The sequence below is a fragment of the Myodes glareolus genome, chromosome 6 (genome assembly GCF_982192425.1).
Source record: "Myodes glareolus chromosome 6, mMyoGla1.1, whole genome shotgun sequence".
Lineage (NCBI taxonomy): Eukaryota > Metazoa > Chordata > Mammalia > Rodentia > Cricetidae > Myodes > Myodes glareolus.
Genome location: NC_142031.1, coordinates 49,100,489 through 49,123,216, shown reverse-complemented (window position 1 = coordinate 49,123,216; position 22,728 = coordinate 49,100,489). Strand labels below are relative to the sequence as shown.

Genomic DNA, 22,728 nt, shown 5'->3' with positions numbered 1-22,728 from the left:
AGGACATGCCATTATTTATATTCTGGCAGCAATGATATCTAGACAATGCACAAAAATCTATTCTATGCAGTGCTCAGCACACTGTGGTTACCCACACATTAAGCTTCTTTGTGTGTTACTTATGGGTTAAAAATGGTTTTTAAATTGCAAAGAAGTTGGAGTACGAGAAGGGAGTGAGTACAACATGAATTGGAATACCAGAACACCTGCAAGTCTAAATATTTATTATATTCCACTTTTAGAAAAAAAAAGAGAAGCTGGGCAATGTTGGTACACACTTTTAATTCCAGCACTCAGAAGGCAGAGGCAGGAGGATCTCTGTGAGTTCAAGAGCAGCCTGGTCTACAAAGTGAGTTCCAGGACAGTCAGGGTTACACGAAGAAACCCTGTCTCAAAAAAAGAACAAAAGGAGGGAGGGAGGAAGGGAGGGAGAGAGGGAGGGAGGGAGGGAGGGAGGGAGAGAGAGAGAAAGGCCTGAAGGGATGACTTTGTGATTAACAGAATACTGGCTGCTCTTCCAGAGGTGAGGTCCAGGGTTCAATTCTCAGAACCCACATTACAGTTATAGACAATTGTCTATAAGTATATGGGATCCAATTCCCTCTTCTGATGTATGCAGACAAAATACTCATATACATAAAATGAATAAGTAAATATTTTTAAAACGTGTTCCAATTTCTTCTATGTATAATAATAACTAGTACATACTTTTTTCAAGAATCATTATTGAATATACGCTATGAAATTTTACTCAGGTAAAAGTTGAACAAAATATATGTGGCATATCTATGATGAGAACTTCAAGACATTGGATGAAAGAAATTCAGGATAACTCAGTATTGTGTGCAGAATTATACAATATTCATGGATAGGATGGCTCAGTAATGGTAAGATGATGATTCTCCTCAGCCTGGTCTTTAATTTATCGAAGACTCAAAATCACGGCAGGACTCTTTGCATGAGTAAATGCATTGATTGTGAACTTTATATGAAAACACAAACGGCAGAGGAGATTCAAAAATTACTCAAAAATAAAAATACAGTTGCAGGATTCCCATTATCCTTCTAAGATGCACTATAAAACTATGAAAATCATCAGAGTATGGTAACTGGAAATTACACAATTATCAGTCACTGAAATAGTCCATCCCAATGCCTACCAAAATACCTACTGGGTACTCTCCCTCGAAGACAATGGTTGCACTCAGAACATTCCCAAGGGAGTCAAACCCAAAGATCACCTGCCAGTTTTTTTCCCCAAAGTCCAAGACCTATGGATTATGAGTAATGCTCTCCCCTCACGCTTTTTTTTTTTTCTTTTTGAGCGGGGTGGTGAGACAAGGTTTCTTTACATAGCCCTGGCTGTCCAGGAACTCACAGCTCAAACATCTATGGTGGCTCTATCGCCAAAATAAAGTCCGTGCTTGAGCTTGGGTGACTTCCATCAGCCTGCAGGCCCTGTGGATGGCCCAAGAGGAAACCAGCGCCGCCTGTCTCATCCAGGCCACCGGTGGTTCTCTACTGTCCGCTGGCTCTCGGTGAGGCTCTGCTTATTCCGGATCCTCTGAAAAAGTGAGTGGGGCAGTCCCAGGCCCAGTCACTGAGATCCTGTACTCAGCGGCTCCACCCGCAACCACAGCCCGCCCTCAGCGCGCAGGATCAGCTCCGGCTGCCTGCGCGGCTCCTTGTCGTCAGGCAGGAGGCGGAAGCGCAGCAGTGTGAGCGCCAGCGCCACCTTCATCTCGCTCATGGCAAAAGTCTGTCCTATGCAGTTCCTGCGGAAGGGCGGGGTGGGGGACTCTGAATACACCGGGACCCAATCAGCCCTCAGGGTTTGAACTTAGCCAAGTTCCGGTTGCGCCTGGGCAGCCTAGGGACAGGAGGGGCACTGACGCTCCCGGGACCCCAAATGTGCATCCGCACTCCCGAAGTTCACTCAGAATCAGCGCACAAGATAGACTAGAGCGAAGCTCTGAGCACAGAGCCCCCTCCTTCCAATCCTGGCTCTCTAGACCTTTGCACACACCCTGAGCAGAGGGCCAGAAGGAGACACAGAACCTAACCATCCCGACTTCCCATTTCTCCCCCCCCCACCCCACTCCCCACCCCCGCTGTCAGCCCCTGGTCACTATCGCCCTCACCTGGGTCCAGCAGAAAAGGGAATAAAAGCCAGAGGTGACCTCTTCTGAGGGTTTTCTGGGTCAAAGCGGAAGGGGTCATAGACCTGCGGGCCAAGCAAAATTAAACTGATGGGCCGCGTTCCTCTGCACACCCACCCAGCCCCAGAAAAGATAGATATGGCGACAGAAGAGTGACAGTTCTGGATTCCCAGGTAAGAGCCTTACCCCTCCCCCTTAAGCTCCAGAATTTGGGGGGCGGGTCGCACCTCAGGGTTTGGCCAGACTGAAGGGTTGTGATGAACCCCAAAGATGCTGATAATACAGTCGTTCCCTTTGGACAAAAAGCAACAGTCAGAAAGAAGTCAACCCTGCCACTGGGGACCACCACCGGACCACACCCCCCATACAGCCCACACCTTTAGGGATGACCCGGCCATCTGGCAGCACAATGTCCTGGGTGCAGCACCGAGAGATGGAGATGACCGGAGGATGCAGCCGCAGACTCTCCTTGATGCACATGGTCAGGAAGGGCAGCTGGGCCAGGTCGTCCCTGAGGAACCACCACACAATTATCCATAGAGTAAAAACAACGCCGGGCCTACTAGATGGCTTGGCCTTGGAGGGTTAGCACCCACACTTCACTACCTGAATTCAGTACCCAGACCACACAGGGTAATAGGAGAGAACCAGCTCTCAAGGATTGTCTTCCAACCCCCGCACATGTACCATGTACTACATGTACACACACACAGAGAGAGAGAGAGAGAGAGAGAGAGAGAGAGAGAGAGAGAGAAAGAGAGAGAGAGAGAGAGTAAACGGTATAGATGGTACTGACCAGCCTCACTGCCATTTGCTGAAATTCCTACTGCCTCCCTGTGATTATTAGTCTTATAACAAAGTTAACTTAAAATGAACCAAACATACTTGTTCATTTTATGATTTTTATTTGTGTGTGTATGTGTTTGTAGGTCAGAGGTCACATTTGGGCATCTTCCTCTATCCTTCTATATTTTCTGTTTTGAGATAGTGTGTCTCTCCCTGCATGTAAAAACTGGATGGTTAGGTTAGATCGGCTGTCCAGCACAATCCAATCTCCCGCTCCCTGAGCCTTTTTCGTGAATTCTGGGAATCCAAACTGAAGTCCTCATGCTAGCAGCAAGTACATTACCCACTGGGCCATCTCCCCTGCCCTATTTTATAGATTTTACTTAGTTTTTCAGACAAGGTGTCATTAAGTAGCCTTGGCTACCCTAGAACTCCCTGTAAACCAGGCTGGCCTCAAACTCAGAGATATACCTGCCTCTGCTTCCCAGGTGTTGGAAAGACTTGTGCTACCATACCTGGATATACATTGTTTTGTTGTTGTTTGTTTGTTTTTTAAACAAGGTCTCCATATAGCCCATGCTGGCCTTGAACTCCCTATAAAGCAAAGGATGGCTTTGAACTGATTCTCCTGCCTCTGCCTCATCAGTGCTGAGAGAAGAGGAGTGAGTCACTACCCTTGACCCTGAATCAAAGATTAAAACATTAGAAAATCAAAACAAAAAAGAAAAAGTAGGAAAATTTACTTAATATTTTTAGGAACATTTCTAAGAAAAACATACTTATCAAAAGGTATCTTTGCCAAAAAAGAATTATCACATATACTTATGTGAAAGACCTTTAAAAATTAAATGGAGGCACTCAAGATTTAGTAGTTGGAGGCAGGAGGATCACAATGTTAAGGCCAGGTTAGGCTATCAATTGAGTTAAAAGCCAGCGTTAGCTTTAGGAGGCTGTATCTCAGCAAGGTTAAGGTGCTCACCACTATTCTAGAGGACCCAATCTCACTTCCTAGCATCCACACAGGGTAGCTCACAACCACCCATTACTCCATCTCCAGGGAACCTGAACCCTTTTGATTTTTGAGGGGCATGCACACTCATGTGTACACACCCACACCCAAACATAAATAAAAATAAATATTTTTAAAAGAGAATAAGTAAAAAAATAAATGCTTGCCTATTCTGACTAGGGCATGGATTTTCCACTGCATCTGAAAAACTGGGCCTATAATGTTGGTTAATCACATCTAGCATTCCAAGATTTATCATTTCTCTGGGGTGAAAATAAATGCACATCTGATTATTGCTAACTCCGACTGGGCTAGAGTGGGGAGCGTCACCGACTAACTGCAATTCTGTACCTACTTACCAATTCTCCATGTGCCCCACCCCTTACCGGACTGATTAAGGAGAATGAAAAATCTACAAAGTCCAAATAAGACAGCATAAGGACATTTTCATGACAGAACACTGAGAATTCTTAAAACTCCAAAAGCTTGAACTAAAAGACCAGAAGGGAAGGGCAGTATGTTATTCATAAAATTGAAGAATCTATATGTCATGAGCTACCATGAATAGTATTCAAAGGACTGATTCAGACATGCCTACAATCCTGTCTGCCTGTTACAATGACATATGTGTGAGCATGTGTGTGTGTGTGTAAGGGGGGGGATGAGCAGGGGTGAGTGTGTGAGCGTGAGAGTATGTATGTGGGTGAATGTGTGTGTGAGTATGTGTGTGAGCGTATGTGTGAGTGTGTATGTGGGTGAATGTGTGTGTGAGTATGTGTGTGAGCGTATGTGTGAGTGTGTATGTGGGTGAATGTGTGTGTGAGTTGGTGAGTGTGTGTGAGCATGTGTGTGAATGTGTGTGAGAGTATGTATGTGGGTGCACATGTGTGAGTGGGTGAGTGTGTGTGAGTGTGTATGTAGGTGAATGTGTGGGTGAGTGTGTGAGTGTGTATGTGGGTAAATGTGTGTGAGAGTAGGTGAGTGGGTGTGTGAGCATGTGTGTGAGTGTGTATGTGGGTGAATGTGTGGGTGAGTGTGTGTGTGAGTGTGTATGTGGGTGAATGTGTGTGAGTGGGTGTGAGCATGTGTGTGAGTGTGTGTGTATGTGGGTGAACGTGTGGGTGAGTATATGTGTGAGTGTGTATATAGGTGAATGTGTGGGTGAGGGTGAGTGTATGTGTGAGTATGTATGTAGGTGAATGTGTGTGAGTGTGTGTGTGTGAGTGTGCATGTGGGTGAGTGTGGGGGGGGTGAGTGTGTATATTGTGTATATGTATTGGTGCAGGAGAATTGTCTGTAATCTGTCAATCATGTTTTAAATAAACGCTGATTGGCCAGGCAGGAGGTGTTGGTGGGAAAACTAGACAGGAAGTGGAAATGATGCAAGGAGTGCAGGAGAATTCTGGGGAGGAGGAAGTTGATTCCTCTCACTCCTGCCCAGATCACCGAAGCAGCAGGATGTGATCTGCCAACTGAAAAAGGTACTGAGCCACATGGCTAATATAGATCAGAAAAATGGGTTAATAAAGATGTGAAAGTTAGCCAGTGAGAAGCTAGAGCTAATGGGCCAATCAGCTTATAACTTATAGAGATCTTTGTGTGATTTTCTCTGGGACTAAACGGCTGGGGGACCGGGCAGGACAGAAAAACCCAAACAAGCCAGCCCTTCATGTTACAATGTATGTATGTGTGTATGTGAGAATGCAAACAAAGGACACATAACCCAAGAGAAGAGTAGAGGCTATGATCTAGAAATTCTCAGGGGTCAGACAGTAGAGATTTAACAAGAGATGGCCAAACTGCTCAGGTGATCCTAAGAGGGAGACACAGGAGAAGAGAACAGTGAGTTCCAGGCCAGCTTATAACTAGACAGAAAAAATTAAAAGTAGAGCCATGGAGGTGACTCCTCAGAGACACTTGCTGTTGATCCTGACCACCCAAGTTCTAGGTCCCTAGAACTTCTGAAAGTTGTCCTCCGACCTCCACGTGTGTTCTTGGCACATGCACACCTCCATCACAGTCACACACAGATAAATAAATCAGTGAGATATATGAATCAAAAATAGCAACTACCATTCTAGTGCACAACTATATTCATGGCACTGAACCTGTGCTCACCATTCCATCTCCTCGGGTCCTCGGCCCCTCAGCAGCTCCCGCACCTCCTGCCGGCAGCGCTCCTGGTATTCCGGGTGCCTCGCCAGGTTGTACAGGGTCCAGGAGAGCCCACTGGCTGTGGTGTCGTGACCTGAGGGGCATACAGGAAGGTCTGAGTGTCTGGGATGTTTTAGCACCTCAAGGAAAGGGGAAGGGAGGGTGGATGGATGGAATGGAGGGATTGGTGTCTCCTCACAACACCTGATTGGGATTGATAGACTCTTACCTTCACTGTAGACCTACACAGGGATCCTCACCTCCAAACATGAAGGTGTCAGCTTCTGCTCGGATGTCCTCATCAGACAGCTCCTCTCCATGTTCATCCTGAAAACAAAACTAGTACCCTCAACTCATTCCATGTCTGAGAAGTGACGCTGAGCTGAGACAGGTTCTTGTCCCCTTGTGCACACAGAATGCCTTCCCTGTCCTTTCCAGAGTCGGTCCCATACTTTCCTCCTTGATTTCCTGCTATTGCCTGCTCCTTCCACACAGCTCTCAACAGAAGCACTCCTAAAATGTCTCTGCATCCTGTCCTTACTTATTATAAACACTACCTATCGCTTCCCCAATACCCTCTTGATCAAGTTCAACTTCTATCTAACATTTAATGTCAAGGTTCAATGTTGAGATCCCACAAAAGCCCACCTTGGCCAACAAGAGCACATCAATGAAGTCTAAAGTCTTAGACTTAGTCTTGGCCTTCACAGATTCATCAACACTTTGGCTGGAGAGGGTGCGGCGTCTCTCCCTGATGACAGCATCTGTGAAGTTGTGCACCAGGTCACAGGCCTTGCGGAAGCACCGCCCGTCAGCAGTGAGATAGTACAGGAAATCCACATACAGGGTGGGCTGGAAGTGTCGTTTCATTATTAGGGAGCTAAGCTCCAAAATGGCAGCAATGTACTCACTGAGAGACCTGCAGGGCAGGCCAGAGATAGAAAGCAACGTAACACACATGAAACCACAGAGAAGTTTCAGCCAGAGTCACAGAAGCATAATTTATTCAGAAAAGGGCTCTAGTCAGGCATACCTCTCCTGCTCCCTATTCCCCATGAGTAGCCTGGCCCACAGGGACTCAAAGGTAGATATGGCTGTTCCCACCATTCTTTCACTCAGCATCAGCTCCATCTTTTCTTTCCTGATTTCTTGCAAATCTTTCCTGAATCAAGTTCATATCCTCTTCTTCAGATACCTTGTATCCTGTGTCTACATGATATTCTTCTCCTGGGTCAATTGTCCGGCCTCAGCTGTACTATAACTCCCAACTGCTTAAATGCCTTTCATGACTGCTTGGAAAACTCAGAGAGGAGTTCATGCCCTTCTTGCTGGGTATACAACATCCTTAAGGTCTGCCCACTAGATGGACATCTGACTGCAACCCCAGCACCCGGGAGAGGGAGGCAGGAGGATCATGAGTTCAAGTTCAGCCTGAAGTACTTGTTCAATTCTGAGCTGGCCTAGACAACATAGGAAGATACCATTAAGAAAGGAAAGGAAAGAAGGCAGGAAGGAGAGAGGGAGGGAAAGAAAAAGAGAAAAAGGGAGGGAGGGAGGAAGAAGGGAGGGAGAGAAGGAGGAAGGGAGGAAGGAAGGAAGGAAGGAAGGAAGGAAGGAAGGAAGGAAGGAAGGAAGGAAGGAAGGAAAGGGAAGTCTGAGAAGTGTGTCCCAGAGGCTCATGTATTAAAACACTTGGTCCCCAGTTGGTGGCACTTCGGAAGAGCTTATGGAGCTTTTAGGATGAAAGCCTTGTTGGTGGCGTGAACTTTGAGAATCTGTATCCTTGCCCCACTTCCAGTCTGAGCTCCTTGCTTCCTGGGTGCAGCTGCTGGACCGTGGTGGGGCAGTTTCCTGCTCCAACTACCATGCCTCCCTTGCCATTATGGACTTCCCTTTCAGAACGGCCATCCAAAATATACTGTTCCTTCCAAACGACCATAGCGTTTTATAACAGCAACAGAAAAGCAAGTGACGCAGGAAGGCAACAGGGGAGGGGCACTGTTAACTCCCCATGATTTGGGGGAGTTGTTTTATCGTTTTAGGGGGGCAAGTTTCGAGACGAGGTCTCTCTGTATAGCCCTGGCTGTCCTGTAACTCTCTTTGTAGACTCCCTGGGATTATTAACCTTGACTATCAGCTTGATTAGATTAGGAAGTGCTTAGATCAAATCACTTATTTTCAGTGTGTGTGTGTGTGTGTGTGTGTGTGTGTGTGTGTGTGTGTGTGCGCGCGCGCACATACGCATACATGCGCACGCACTCACACATGTCTTATATGGACATGCCCTGTAGTTGTCTCATGTACATGAGCTGGTACACACGTTCACATGCATGTTGAGTCCGGAGGTTGCACTCAGATATCTTCTTCAATTGCACTCCACCTTGGGTTTTTTGTTGTTTGGTTTGGTTTGGTTTGGTTTGGTCTTTTCGAGACAGGGAGTTTTGGAGCCTGTCCTGGAACTCGCTCTATAGACCACGATGGCCTTGAATTTACAGAGATCCACCTGCCTCTGCTTCCAGAGTGCTGGGATTAAAGGTACACCACCAGCATGCAGCTCCGCCTTGATTTTTGAGAAAGGGTTTCTCACTAAATGGGAAAAACTAAAGGTTTCTCATTGACTCTGCTGGCCGATGAGCTCCTGTTGTTTCCCCTGTCTGAAACTCCCTCCAGCACAGGATTGCAGATCTCAATCACACTGGCTTGGGGAGCTTGGGATCAGAACTCAAGTCTGTGGCCTTGTGTGGCAAGCACATCACTGACTGAGCCCCATCCCTGGCCCTCATAAAGCACATCCCTGGGTTCGTCTATGAGGGTGTTTCCCAGAGCATTGGCTGAGGGGGCAGAAGCCCACCCTGATATGGATAGTCTCGTTCCATGGGCTAGGGGCCCAGAAGGAAGAACAGAAAACAGAGGGGGAAGCTTGCTAGGACAGACTACCTCTTCCTCTTCACTTCTTGGCATTCGTAATGGGAGGGGCTCCATGATGCCCTGCCCCACCCACCAGAATGGACTGAAACCTTTGAAACCGGGAGCCGGCATCGGCCTTTCCCTCTTCAGTTGCTTCACTCAGATATTGACAAGAGCCCCCCACCCTTGCCTGATTGATTGATTGACTAATTTACTTTATTTGTTTGTTTGTTTCTTGTCTGTTTGCTTTGGTTTTTTGAGACAGGGTTTTTCTGTGTAGTTTTGGAGCCTGTTCTGTAGACCAGGCTAACCTCAAACTCACAGAGATCCACCTGCCTCTGCCTCCCGAGTGCTGGGATTAAAGGTGTGTGCCACCACCCGGCTTTGCTTGCTTCATTTGCTGCTTAGCCACACCTTACCTTTATCCAGGCAATCTCACCTCCCTGAAAGAGCAACACTGACTCTTTCTCTTCACCGTCCTTCAGTGCCTGTTATGACCCACATCCTCCAGAGATGCTCCCTCTGGCCAGTCTTCTCTTCCCCACCCTCCTACCTTGGTCCACAGCTCAGGTTCCCAGACAAAGACAGTGACTCACTCCTGACAGTTGCTGTCTAAGCTGAAGACACATTTCTGCAGACTGTCCAAGGTCATGAGGCTGATGTGTTCAAACATGTCCAGACGGGCGCTGCCCTTGGCGGTCAGCTGCTGCCACTTGGCCTGGCCAGAGAAGGAAGCAGAACAAGGCATTGGTTCCTGCGTCCCTCCCTAACTCCAAACACTGGGGTAGACACATACACACACACACACACACACACACTGAGAGAGAGAGAGAGAGAGAGAGAGAGAGAAGAGAAGAGGAGAGGAGAGGAGAGAGAGGAGAAAGAGAAAAAAGAGAAAAGAGAGGAGAGAGAGAGAGAGAGAGAGAGAGAGAGAAGAGGAGAGGAGAGGAGAGGAGAGGAGAGAGAGGAGAAAGAGAAAAAAAGAGAAAAGAGAGGAGAGAGAGAGAGAGAGAGAGAGAGAGAGAGAGAGAGAGAGAGAGAGGAGAGGAGAGAGAGGAGAAAGAGAAAAAAAAGAGAAAAGAGAGGAGAGAGAGAGAGAGAGAGAGAGAGAGAGAGAGAGAGAAGAGAAAAAGAGCGCGCGCACACTTGGTCCTCTGCCGCCATAATAAGCCAGGCGTGGGTGGAAGAAAAGAAGACCTGCTGGAAGTCAGAAAGCCTGAGTTCAAGTCTAATGCCTCTGTGCCTCTGGTCAGCACATTTCCCTCTCCTGGTTCCCACTTGTTAAGCCTTCAGCAACAATTAATTTGACCTCATCTGTTGTCCCATAAGCCACATTCCACCACTCACACTTACTGCTGATGAACCTGGAACTGTATGGCCCCAGTACCCTCATCTATGATGTAACTTGTCATAATCGCCTCGACCTCAGGATGGCGCAGGAATTACAACAGACAACATAGATCATGGAACTGGCATAGTATTGCAGATGGATAGTAGGTACTCCGTAAATGTCAACCGGTGTGTGCCTACTGAAATAACCCCACACAGGGCTGAAGAGGTGGATCAGAAGTTAAGAGCACTTGTTGCTCTTACAGAGGATCCAGGTTTGATTCTCAGTACCTACATAGTGACGCACAACTGTCTGTAACTCCAGTTGTAGGATATCCAGTGCCCTCTTCTGGACTTCACAAGCACTAGGAATGTATGGTCATACATGCAGGCAAAACACCAATACACATAAAACAAATATATAATATATATTTATATAAATATATACTTTAAAAATATTTAATCTTAAAGAAAACTATCCCATACAAACAAATACACACAAACTTACATGCATGATGTTCACACTCTTATTAAAAACCTTCACATAGGGCTTCAGGATGTCAAAGTGGAATGCAGGTGTCAGCAGGCGACGTTGGTGGCTCCATTTCTCTCCAGCACTCACCAACAGCCCATCTCCTAGGAGGGCAGCCATGGCAGTTAGCAAGAGTGGCACCTTTCTCTGGGCACACAGGGATGTCTCCTGACCCTGACCTTGAGGTACTCACCCAGCCATGGCTTCAGGAAACCATAGAAAGTCATTTCCTTAGGGGCCACCGCAGCTGCCGTGATGGACAATCAGGGGACATGGAGAAATCAAATGTGACTCTCAGCCCCAGGGCTGTGCACTTCCCCTCCAAGTCCAGCAAGGCAGGAAGGGAAAAGGGACAAAGGAAACTAGGAGGAGGAAGGAGCTGAGACGAGGCTAGACCAGGCTGCAGTAGCAGGGAAAGCTAACATCAGCCTGACAGAGCACAGCATGCCCCAACACGCCTTCACACGGCTGCTACAAAGTCCAGCACATACTCCACATCTGAACCCCAGTATGACACCCTTATATGCCTTTACATATAAAGGCATAGACAGTGGGGCACACACTGTCTATGTCAGCTCTTTGACATGTCCTGACACATCCTGCAGGTAAGACAGGAACACAGTTAGGAACACAACATATTTGATCTTCCCTGAGATGATACAGTATGATCTAGCATTGGAATACAAGAGTCTGACATCATCTAATTGTGCCCTTGAGATAACCCCAGATAGGATTAAAATGTGTGCCATTCACGCTCCAAATATGACCTAAACATGCCCCATAATTTTCATGTACCCTCCTTTATACCAGGATAAGCATTGAGTATTTAGAGTTAAAGGCTCCCCTATCCTCAAAGACCACAGGATGCTGGCCCCATGTGCTCCCTTCCAAGAATTGCCACAGACCCCCAGCCAGCAAGAAGCTCCAGGGCCAGCCACACACAGCTGAACCCATCCAATCTCCTGATCTGATCTACCCACCCACTCTCCCTCCCGAATCACTTTCCAATTTAGGGCCCGTTTCATCAGAAGTGGCTGAAGCAACTGTAAGACACTAAACTCAGGTGGGTGGAATCCCTGGTGGGCTGTATGGCTCTTTGGGCATCAGTTTCCTGAACTCTAAACCCTTCTGCTCTGTTCGGTTCTTGTCTATCTGGTCTGTGTCTGATCTCTGTTAGAAGGGCGGTCATAGCCTCCATTCCTCAACAACTCTTGAGAAGTGCCCTGATAAATTGACCTTATTATACTAATGACCCTATAAAAATGATGAATACTTACAATGATGTTTGTCCATGCTATATTCTGAATCCTATGACAAAAGGCCATTAAATGGATCTGTTTGTCTGTTCGTTTGTGAAAAATAAATTTGTAGACCCATGGAACTTGAACACACAGAGATCTACCCATCTCTGCTGTCCTATCACTGGCCTTAAAGGGGTGCACACTACATCCAGCAGATCTTCATATTTTTATTTTATTTCTTTACTGGAGATGCTTTGTCAAGGATCGAAAATTAGGGAAAGATCGTACCCTAAATATGCAAAACACCTTCTAGCCTTTTGCTTTCATCTTAAGAAAGTGCTATGAAGACTCATGTGTCCTTTTCTGCTTTGCTTCTGTTTAAGAATTCACAAAACAAGCTGGACAGTCGTAGCTCATGCCTTTAAGCCCAGCACTTGGAAGACAGAGGCAAGCTGATCTCTTTGTGTTCAAAGACAGCCTCACCTACACAGTGAGTTCCGGGACAGCTAGGACTACAACAGAGAAACCCTGTCCGACAAAAAAAAAAAAAAAAAAAAGCACTCTTGTTATTCGTCATTTTATGTCTAAAATACTATGAGACAATCAAGTCACAGTGGGGGATGAAGAATCTGTCCTGACTCCCGAATAAGGCAAAGTTAAGAGAGTCCCAGAACTCATCCTGAACCCACAAGGATTTTTTTCAATGGGTTGAGCCATTAGGGGTCACCTTTCCCCAGATGAGCGTGAAATCATCCCAGAGGAAGATGGAACCAAGAGATACAGATCCTGCAGCATGTTTGAGACCTGAATCCAGATGTGCTTGAAGAGCATTCTCCCTGGATTTTTCGGCCAACAAATTTCTTTTGTTGTTTTTTACTGTTGTTTGTTTGTTTGTTTAATTTCAGTGCCTAGCCATGCAACCTAAGACTCTACGTTGCAGAGAAGTGTCCCACTACAAAGTTACACCTCCAGCCAGTAGATCTGCCTTCTTTCCTAAGACAACACTGGGTTGAAATTCCATCACTCACTTAACAGACCTCAGGATCTAAAGGAACCAAAAACCTTGTCCAGGGTCAGTCAGGTTAGCAGCAGGGTTGTGGCTTCTATTAGACATGGCTCATTCTCTCCTGCCCAGCCTGGCCTGTGCACGGATGGAAAGGTTGGGAGAAAAGGAAAAGAACAGACCAGTAATTGGATCCTGGGGAAAATACCTGGGGCCTGGAGCACGGGAGCAATGAACTTGGGATGGGTGAGCCTCAGGATGGGGTAGAAGGCCCCAAACCAAAAGAGGTGGACATCAGGGTAGTAGTGGCCCAGTTCAGTCATCAGCTGCATACCTTCCTCGTTGCTCTTGACCTGGGGATGGAGAAGGCGAAGGTTAGTCTTGATGGGGGCCTCAGATAGTCACAGTTTCTTGCCAATTAAATCACACACCACTCTCAGACTTCTCTTCGGTTCATTCAGCTATGGCTTTTGCTAAATCAACCTGGAAACCTGGGTTAAACTGTGTTCATCTTTTTTTAATTTATGTCTCTATATGCATCTATTATATTTATATACATAACTCTGTGTGTCTCTCTCTGTCTCTCTCTATCTCTGTCTCTATCTCTGTCTCTCTGTCTGAAGCCTTATTCTCCTGTCTCTCTTTTTTTATTTTTTATTTTGGTTTTCAAGACAAGGTTCTCTATGTAGCCTTGGCTGTCCTGGAACTCGCTTTGTAGACCAGGCTGACCTCAAACTCATAAAATTCTGCCTGTCTCTGTCTTCTGAGTGCTGGGATAAAAGGTGCACCACCATTACCCAGCTTGTCTTGTTTCTCATGATTTATTGGTTTATTATTTGTATATGTGTATATAGCCACATATTTTATTCAGATGCCCGTGTAGACCAGAAGAAAGTGTTGAAACAGCTGGAAATGTAGTTTCAGATAGATGTCAACTGCCTGATATGGGGGCTAGGTACTGAAGCCAGCTTCTCTGCAAGAACAGCTAGGGCTCTCAGCCAGTGAGCCATCTCTGCAACCTCTCTCTGTTTCTTGGATGGTTAGATGGATGGATAGATAGATAGATAGATAGATAGATAGACAGACAGACAGACAGACAGACAGATAGATAATTGATGGATAAGTATGGATACACAAATGATTTATAGATATGATATTTAATAGATAAGTAAAGGGTATAGGAATACATAATGGATAAATGTCAGAGAGGTAAAATATGTTAGATATAATTAAATTTATGAGTGTATCTGTGCATATATTTCACCACCAATTATCTGCGCCACTTTGTTTTTCTCTGTGTGTGTATCTGTATCATTCTGGCTCTCATTCTCTCTCTCTCTCTCTCTCTCTCTCTCTCTCTCTCTCTCTCTCTCTCTCTCCCTCTCTCCTTTGCCTCTGTATGCCTCTTCATGTGTCTTTATCAGATTTTTTTTTACATCTGATTCTTCTGATATCTTCCCCCTCTCTCCTTACCATTTATATAAACTCAGAGTGAACTCAGCTAATTTTCCCCAGCACTGGCCAAGTGCCTCTGCAGTTCTGAAGCAAAGAATACTTAGAGATACCTATAGTCTTTGTTCTTAGTTCAGAAGGAAAATGAGATTAGAATTAATCCCAGCACTCAGGAGGCAGAGGCAGGTGAATCTCTGTGAGATTAAGGCCAACCTAGTCTACAGAGTGAGTTCCATGACAGCCAGGGCTACACAGAGAAACCCTGCCCCAGGGGAAAGAAATAACTCCCTTCAGGAGAGAACTGACAGACAGCTTAGGTGCTGGATCCCTAGGTAAGGAGGCAGCCTCGGGAAAGAGAAGGGAGAAGAAAGCGAAAGATCCGATGTACGAAGTTCAGGGGAGGGAGGACCCAAAAGTGGACACAGTGCGGCCACAGGGAAACCAGGGGAGTCTCATCCTAGAACAACGAAAAGAGATTCTTGGAAGAATGATAAAGACAGAACAGCGGAGAACCGTGGAGAGAAAGATTCCATGGGGCCAGGATTTGAGGACCTGGAATGACAAGGTGACAAGAATAAGGAGCAGGCAGAGAGAGAGGGCAGCGTATGAAGACTCTGCCCATGAGGCTATGACAGAAGGAGCAGGCTGGAGAAGAACAAAAGAGGGATGGTGGGGTGGACGGACGGGAGCTTACACATCACCCAACGTCCATCATCATTGTGACCAAGACATCAGAAAATACTATGGGTGGCTGAGTTCATCCAGGGCCAAGGTTTTCCCAGGGACTGTCAAGGGAAACAACTGGCAGGAACTGCAGACTGTGAGTCCTGATAGGAATCTACACTGGCTGAGCTCGGGAGGCTGAGGTGGCTACTCTTGATTTCCAACTTGGCAGAATCTGTAATTAACTAAGAGCTGTATCTCTAGGTGAGTCTGGAGACCTGTTTCCAGGAAAATTCTTCCTCGGAGAGGGAAGCACTTTTCACCAAGTATCCCAGATACAAAATGGTCCAAAGGGGAAAAGAAATGACTTAAGTGCCTTCATGATGAGTGTGTCTGTCCTTGGACATCAGACCGCAGCATCTTGAATTTCAATGTGGACCAGCAACTCTCTCTGAATCCTTAAAGCCTAAGAAAGAATCTCTTTTGTTTGTTTGCTCGCTTGCTTTTTTAAGGAAGATCTGAACTGCCACTGAGGCACAGTGAACTAAGTGAACCAGCTTTGTGAACTAAGCAGCTATTGGGCTCTCATCCTGTCTGGTATGCAGACAGCCATGGCTGGCCTACCGAGGTCCTTCTAGTGGAGAGTCATTCTAGTAAGTCTCTTTTAAACTATAAATACTTTGTAGTGAGCCTGATCCTGTAGAGAACCTTGACTAATGCAAATTATGGTGCCAGGAGTGGTTCGAAGGAAACTGAATTTTAAGAACACTTCTCTCAGGGCTGGGCGGTGGTGGCACACGCCTTTAAGCCCAACACTTGGGAGGCAGAGGCAGGCAGATCTCTGTGAGTTCGAGGCCAGCTGGTCTACAAGAGCTAGTTCCAGGTCAGGCACCAAAGCTACAGAGAAACCCTGTCTTGGGATAGAAGAAAGGAAGGAAGGGAGGGAGGGAGGGAGGGAGGGAGGGAGGGAGGGAGGGAGGGAGGGAGGAAGGAAGGAAGGAAGGAAGGACTTTTTCTCTAATGGGTTGCTGGAATATGGTGCTAACTCTGCAATTTGATTAACTGTAAAGTTGCTGTAGTGGTTTGAATGAGAAATGTCCATATAAGATGGGACATTGATCCCCAGTTGGTGGCGCTGTTTGGGGAAGTTATGAAACCTTCGGGAGGCGGAGCCTTACTGAAGGAAGTAGATCACCGGGGACAGGTTTTGAGATCTTATAGCCTGTGCTACTTCCTGTTTTCTCTCTCTCTCTCTCTCTCTCTCTCTCTCCCTCTCTTCCTCTCTCCCTCTCTCCCCCTTCCTCTCTCCCTCTCTCCCTCTCTGTTCTAGTTATGGATGAATGTGAGTTTTCTGCTTCCTGCCCCTCCTGCCAGGCCTTCCCCACTATGATGGACTCTGGAACTTTGAGTGAAAGTAAACTAGTTCTTCCTAAGGTTGCTTTTGGTCGTGGTGTTTAATCACAGAGCCAAGCATTAACATTGCTGAAGGCTTGGTAGTCCAGAGACTACTAATAACCAGTAGTGTGCACTGCTTAAAGAATTATGCAAGATAAATGCTCTGATATTCCTGATTCACCCACTGTGAGGAGCAAGGCAATAATGACCCTCTATATAAAACTTTTTAACATGACTGGGAAAATAAGGAATATAATGATGCTGGCTAGTTGCTTCCGATGTTTCTAGATAAAATAACAAATAAAAACAAAATGAGCTTAATCTCCCAGCTCCAGTGGTGACCCATCTAAAAGCTTGTAAATATGTCCTAAGAGAGAATCTTTTTTGTTTGTTTGCTTTCTTTTTTTAAAAAAAAAGTTTTTCTGTGTAGCCTTGACTGTCCTGGAACTCGCTCTGTAGACCAGGCTGGCCGCAAACTCATAAAGATCCGCCTGCCTCTGCTTCCCAGGTGCTGGGATTAAAAGCATGAACCACCACTGCCCAGCCCTAAGAGGAAAACTTAACTTGAGTAGCTTAACTTAACTAGGGCTGAAGATGCTGAAATCTAAAGACAAGCCCTTGTCATAAGACTGAATGACATAGGGTGAAAATTCAGGTCCCAGGGGGCTGGAGAGATGGCTCAGAGGTTAAGAGCATTGCCTGCTCTTCCAGAGGTCCTGAGTTCAATTCCCAGCAACCACATGGTGGCTCACGACCATCTATAATGGGATCTGGTGCCCACTTCTGGCCTGCAGGCATACACACAGACAGAATATTGAATACATAATAAATAAATAAATATTTTTAAAAAATTCAGGTCCCAGCCTCGAAGAGTGTCAGCCATTAAAGTGAGGGCGCTGACTGGTAAGCAGTGGGGTCCTGTTACCTGAGATGGAGATCTTTGAAGGACGTGAGGGCATGGAACTCTCAGAATCTGATGAGTTTGGTTTCTTTTTCTTTTGGGGGGATGTTCTTTTTTTGAGGAAGAGTCCCCCAAATTTAGTAGCAAATATATCCCTAACCCCGCTCCCTGAACTACTGCCCTCTCCATCTTTATCTGAAAAAAAAAATAATCTTGTGTTGTCTATGAAACCAAGAATGACCTTCCCTGAAGGAGATGCCAAACGAGGCAGCTCTGATGCCAACTGGGGCCCATCCTCACCACACTTCTTTACTTCTAGACCTACAACAGATTCAAGTTTCATCCTGCCCCAGAGAAGGAATACACAGTGAGAAGGTGTACTACACTCCTAAGGAACTTCTGGTTCGTATAAGAAGAGGTCTGGGACATATGTGTGAGGATGGAGTTTGAGGGTGTGGGTTGGAGGTGGAAGGAAGACAACCCTAGATCAATCTAGATTTATCTATGTGACCCCAGTAAGCAGAGAACTGGGGGTGAGTGTTCCAGCTTCCACAAGATAGCAGCCACAGCAGTAACCCATCATCAAATGGAAGTGGTGTGTGTGTGTGTGTGTGGTGTGTGCATGGTGTGTGTGTGGTAGTGTGTGTGTGTGCGTGGTGTGTGTGTGGTATGGTGTGTGTGTGGTGTGGTGTGTGTGTGGTATGGTGTGTGTGTGTGTGGTGTGTGTGTGGTATGGTGTGTGTGTGTGTGGTGTGTGTGTATGCATAGGCTCGGTCTCACACAGAAGTGTATGCAGTCATATGTTTCTGCTAGGAAAGGGAGATGGTCACACATGTGATTATATACTGCTTCTTGGACTGTGGCCAATAGTTTGGCTGCATGGTAGGGTTCTTCAAAGGGGTGTGATTAAAAAATTGGAAAGATGTTTTAGGAAAAGGCATATGGTACATCTCTCCAAATGGGCAAAGGGTGTTAACAGGAGCGACTGGTCCAGACTTCCAGAGGCAAAGTGGGTGGGATGCTTATCCACAAGAGAAGAAGAGTATATCTAGACTGAAGGAGAGCTTTTAGAGCATCTCTTGGTATTACCATGTCCTGCGGTTAAGGTCAATGTAAAGCTGGTACGGGCAGGATGGTAATAGTTCTTTGAGGATGGAGGTATGGATCACCCCTACAGATAAAGAGCCAAGACCTTATGAGATGTTTGCTGAGGGTAGAGGAAATACAGATTGGGCAGTAAAGGAGAGCAGCAATGAATACCAACTAAGACCATATAGTTACAGAAGCAATGATTATAGTCATGACTGTTTCTGTCCTATTTTGTTAAGGATGTGTTTATGCACAAATACACAAATACTTATGTTTTCTCTCCTGTTCCTTTACTGTGAAACACATTGGTTGAAATAACATCAGTAGTTAGCCATTCCTCAAGGGACTTTGCCATCTACTCTGGGGAAATAATAGTATATTCCCTTGTGAGTATGATGCCTGGATGATGTTAGGTAGAACTGAGACTTTATTATCTTCATTTGGTAACTAAGCATGACACAAAAGATGTGATTGGGTGTCAGGTTGACAACAGGTGGACTTACAGATAGGTAATCTTCACTGCCAAAATGGCAGGATCTAGAGTTAACTAAGTGATGATCCTCTGGGATAGTCTGTGAGGGAATTACCCAGAAAGACGAACCGAGGGGAGAAGACCACCCCTGAGAGCGGGCACTGCCTTCTGACAGGTGGCCTGGATTGAAGGCCTGAGGGCAAACCTGCTGCTTGACCCCTGGGCCTTCACTTCCTGGTGGTGACTATGTCTCTCCTTCACCAAAACTCAGCTTCTGATGGGAGATCGGAAATGCTCCCCGAATCTTGCAGGCCTTCAGCACCAGATTGGAACTGCTAAAGCATCCAGCTTCATGGTCTGAGCACCTACTGGGTCCTCAGTCTCTCCAACATGCAGAGAGTCATGACTGGACTCCACACCATTCTAGTAATGGAAATATGCGAGATATATATATATTTGTCTGGGAAAACCCTGCCTAATACAGAGGGATTGAAGTTTCTGGACTGGCAGATAGAGGGGAGGAAGTCCTGAGGAGATATGAGATAAGGGAAGGCAGACAGGGAAGCTAGAAGGAAAGAGGGCCGCGGTGAGAGGTGAGAGAAAAGCCACACTTGAATCAATGCCATTGGAGGTGGTGACACTGAAACCTAAGTGTGGCACTGGCAATAGGAGGCCATGGAACAAGGGGCACAGATATGAGCCTAAGAAACCATTCCCAGAAAGTGTAGCCATTATGGAAGAGGTCACAGGGGAAAAGAAGAAGAAGAAGTGGTTGGGATAGTGATGGAACCCTTTCGTGGGGAACCCGGGACATTTCGTGTTTCGTCTTGACCCCACAAAGGAAAACAGAGTGTTCAAACTCCGACACAGCTCGGCCATCGGAGGCCTCTGACACACTTAAAGAATGGAGAGGTAGATAAGTATGGAAGGACAGAACCTGAATTGTTGGAGAGAGGAGAGCGCATCTGTCTTCTGACATTCAGGGTCCCTCTGGGAGGAGGTAGAAGGATCATACCTCATTCCCACAGGGGAAAAGGCATCTCGGAGAGGTACAGGCACTGGCCTGAGGACAGCGGAGATGGGCCAGGAAGGGTCCTATCACATGTGGTCCACTAGAAGGCCACAAAGCCCAACAGTGGGTAGTGAGGACAGCAGGTGGGGGAGGGGGCTCAGTCCTATGCAACCTGTCTTGGGGGCCTCTAACTACAACATAAAACAGGACTGGACAAATGACAGGAAGAAACTTCAGACCTGATGAGAATGTGGCCCAAAGTTAGTTAGGGATAAGAAAGGCCAAAAGAGAAGGAAGAGGAGGGAGAGGAGGAGGAAGAAGAAGAAAGCTTCAGAACACAGTGTGGACAGAGGCAAGGAGAGGATCTGCTTTGTGTGTGAGTAGAGAGGAACCTCTTGGCCTCCCTTCCTACCACTGTTGTAGGCCCCTTGCCCTCTCCCGACCCCCAGATTCCTAAGAACCATTCCCGACCCTGTGAGAACACATTCCTCCTGACACCCCAGATCCACCTGCCACCATACTTACCATGCCCATGTGACCCCAAAACCAGTGCCCAGAAGGGGGCTGAGGGAAGCAGCGGAGCCGGCAGTAGTTCTCACAGAAGGTATAGATCCAGACCAGAATTCGGACCAGGCACCAGGAGGCCCCACCCAGCAACAGGAGATGCCATGAGGAGGCAGCCACGGGCCCCAGTCCCAGCCAGGACAAGCTCAGTTGTAGCATCCTGCAGGGCAGATAGACAGAGCGTGAAATTCCGAGGTCCAGGAAACAGAGGTGAGCCGCCTGGGTCACTGGGCAGGACTGACGTAGAGAAAGGAGAAGAGACACCCAGGGCAATGCAGGGGAGAGACAGTGAGAGAGGGGAACGAGAAAGAGCGACAGGCAGTTGGGAACTGTCTAGAGTTTAGACTGGCCCAGACTGAAGCACTGAGAAGTGGCGTAGTAACTGGGAAACCATGGGTCTCCAGAACCAGCGGGATCCCTGGAGCCACCCTGGCTGTAGACAGAGCTTCCACTATTCAGTCAAGGCCTTCCCTGTGTCCCCAAACCTGGCACCTTCTCTCTGGAGCAATGAGTCCTGGGGGACCTCCTCTCTTCTCCTCCGGAAATGTTTAAGTTTCTGACTTCGGACTGTGTGTGTGTGTGTGTGGACTGATGATCTGGGCTGAGCCAATTATCCTCAGGCCTAGCTGTCTCCTCCCAGCCCCGGCAAGAGGCCAAAATGAGGGGGCGGAGCCAACCCGACAGGGATTTAGAGTGACCTTCCCAGGCAGGCAGGAGATTCTGAGAACCTTCTATCTAAGCCAGGACAAAGGTGTCTTAAGAGCCAAAGTTTTCAGCCTCTCCTGCCCTCCGCAGGTCCTCGGCACAGCAGGCTGGGGCACAGCAAGGCAGCGTTTCTCAGTGCAGAACCGAGAGTCTTGGAGCCTCTGCCCACCAGCTGCACAGCCTGGCAGAATTCAAGCCGAGCTTCCAAGTAATCCAAGTTCTGAGTGGAGACAAGACTTCCAGAAACAAAGAACTAAGCCCTACTGTGTCAGAGTGGGTTTGATTCTGAAACTAAACTACCAGCTGAGGAGCCAGAGTTCAGACAGGAAGCAGATGGGAGGGGTCAAGCTGGAGTTGTGGGGGGGGGGGGCACTAGGAAATACAGGCGGGAGAGGCTGGAATACAGGTGGGGATACAGGCGGGAGAAGAGAGAACGGGATATGGGCTCTGGGTCCCCCACAACATATTGAGAGCTGAAAGAACAAAACACCGATTTACATTTAAGGCAGGCTGTCAGAACAACACGATTATCCATTCAACTGAAAGAGTAAAAGCCCGAGGGTGTGCAGTAATCTATTTAAAGTCGTGAAAGATAACAACTGCCAACCCAGAGTACTGCACCCAGCAAATCTGTCATAATGGAAGAAAAGTGAAAAACTTTCCAGGGTAAAAATAGACTAAAGGAATGTATGAGCACCGAGCCAGCTCTATGGAAGATGCCTGACGGCACCCTTCAGACTGAAGAGGGAAAAAAACAAACAAACAAACAAACAAAAAAAACCACCAGTCCACGGTGCCCAGGAAAAATAAAACAAGCTAGAATAATATTTAAGAAAGGGAGAAAGGGGGAAAAAACACAACAAAATGGCAGGGATTAACACATACCTTTTAATAATAACTGAATAACTGAGTGTCATTGGTCTCAATTCTGCCCTCAAAGGCACAGGCTAGCAAATTGGAGCAAACATCTGGAAACATCTGTTTGTTGCCACCAAGAAATTCCTCACCACAAAAGACAGGAGCAACCTTAGGGTGAAACAATGGGTAAAAGTATTTCAGGGGAGAGTGAGATGGCTCGGTGGGTAACAGCCTTTACCTCCTGAGTGCTGGAATTAAAGGCGTGCGCCACCACGGATGGGCCTAACATTGCATCTTACCAGTGTCGGAATTAAGTGGTACCATTGATCACATGGGCCTAACAGACATTTGCAGAACATTCTGCGCAAACACAGCAAAATACCCATTCTTCTCAGCAGCCTGGGGAGCTGTCCCTGAAACAGACCAGAAGCATGCCCAAGGCCCACTTCCTAGGTGAGCCTGGATGTCATCAATGAACACTAAACATCATGCAGAGC

The 22,728-nt window shown here is 46.9% G+C and overlaps 1 protein-coding gene across 5 annotated transcripts; it reads right to left on the bottom strand.

Annotated features, from left to right (window-relative positions):
- Nucleotides 1-262: 262 nt before the first annotated feature.
- On the bottom strand, nt 263-21,308 carry LOC148121813 (cytochrome P450 4F6-like). 5 transcript variants are annotated; one of them, XM_087907186.1, is made up of 13 exons: nt 21,161-21,308; nt 20,630-20,828; nt 13,329-13,473; nt 11,070-11,123; nt 10,853-10,980; nt 9,612-9,733; nt 6,757-7,027; nt 6,369-6,435; nt 6,073-6,202; nt 2,537-2,670; nt 2,346-2,451; nt 2,142-2,224; nt 263-1,564 (listed from the first exon to the last, which is right to left on the bottom strand). In XM_087907186.1, exons 2-13 carry the CDS (start codon nt 20,825-20,827, stop codon nt 1,551-1,553), a joined length of 1,452 nt encoding a protein of 483 aa, XP_087763312.1. In that variant the 5' UTR covers nt 20,828; nt 21,161-21,308; the 3' UTR covers nt 263-1,550. The 5 variants fall into 5 exon arrangements, with proteins under 5 accessions (XP_087763312.1, XP_087763310.1, XP_087763314.1 ...); XM_087907184.1 differs by having other exon boundaries at nt 263-1,775; nt 2,387-2,451; XM_087907188.1 differs by having other exon boundaries at nt 2,387-2,451.
- Nucleotides 21,309-22,728: the final 1,420 nt, after the last annotated feature.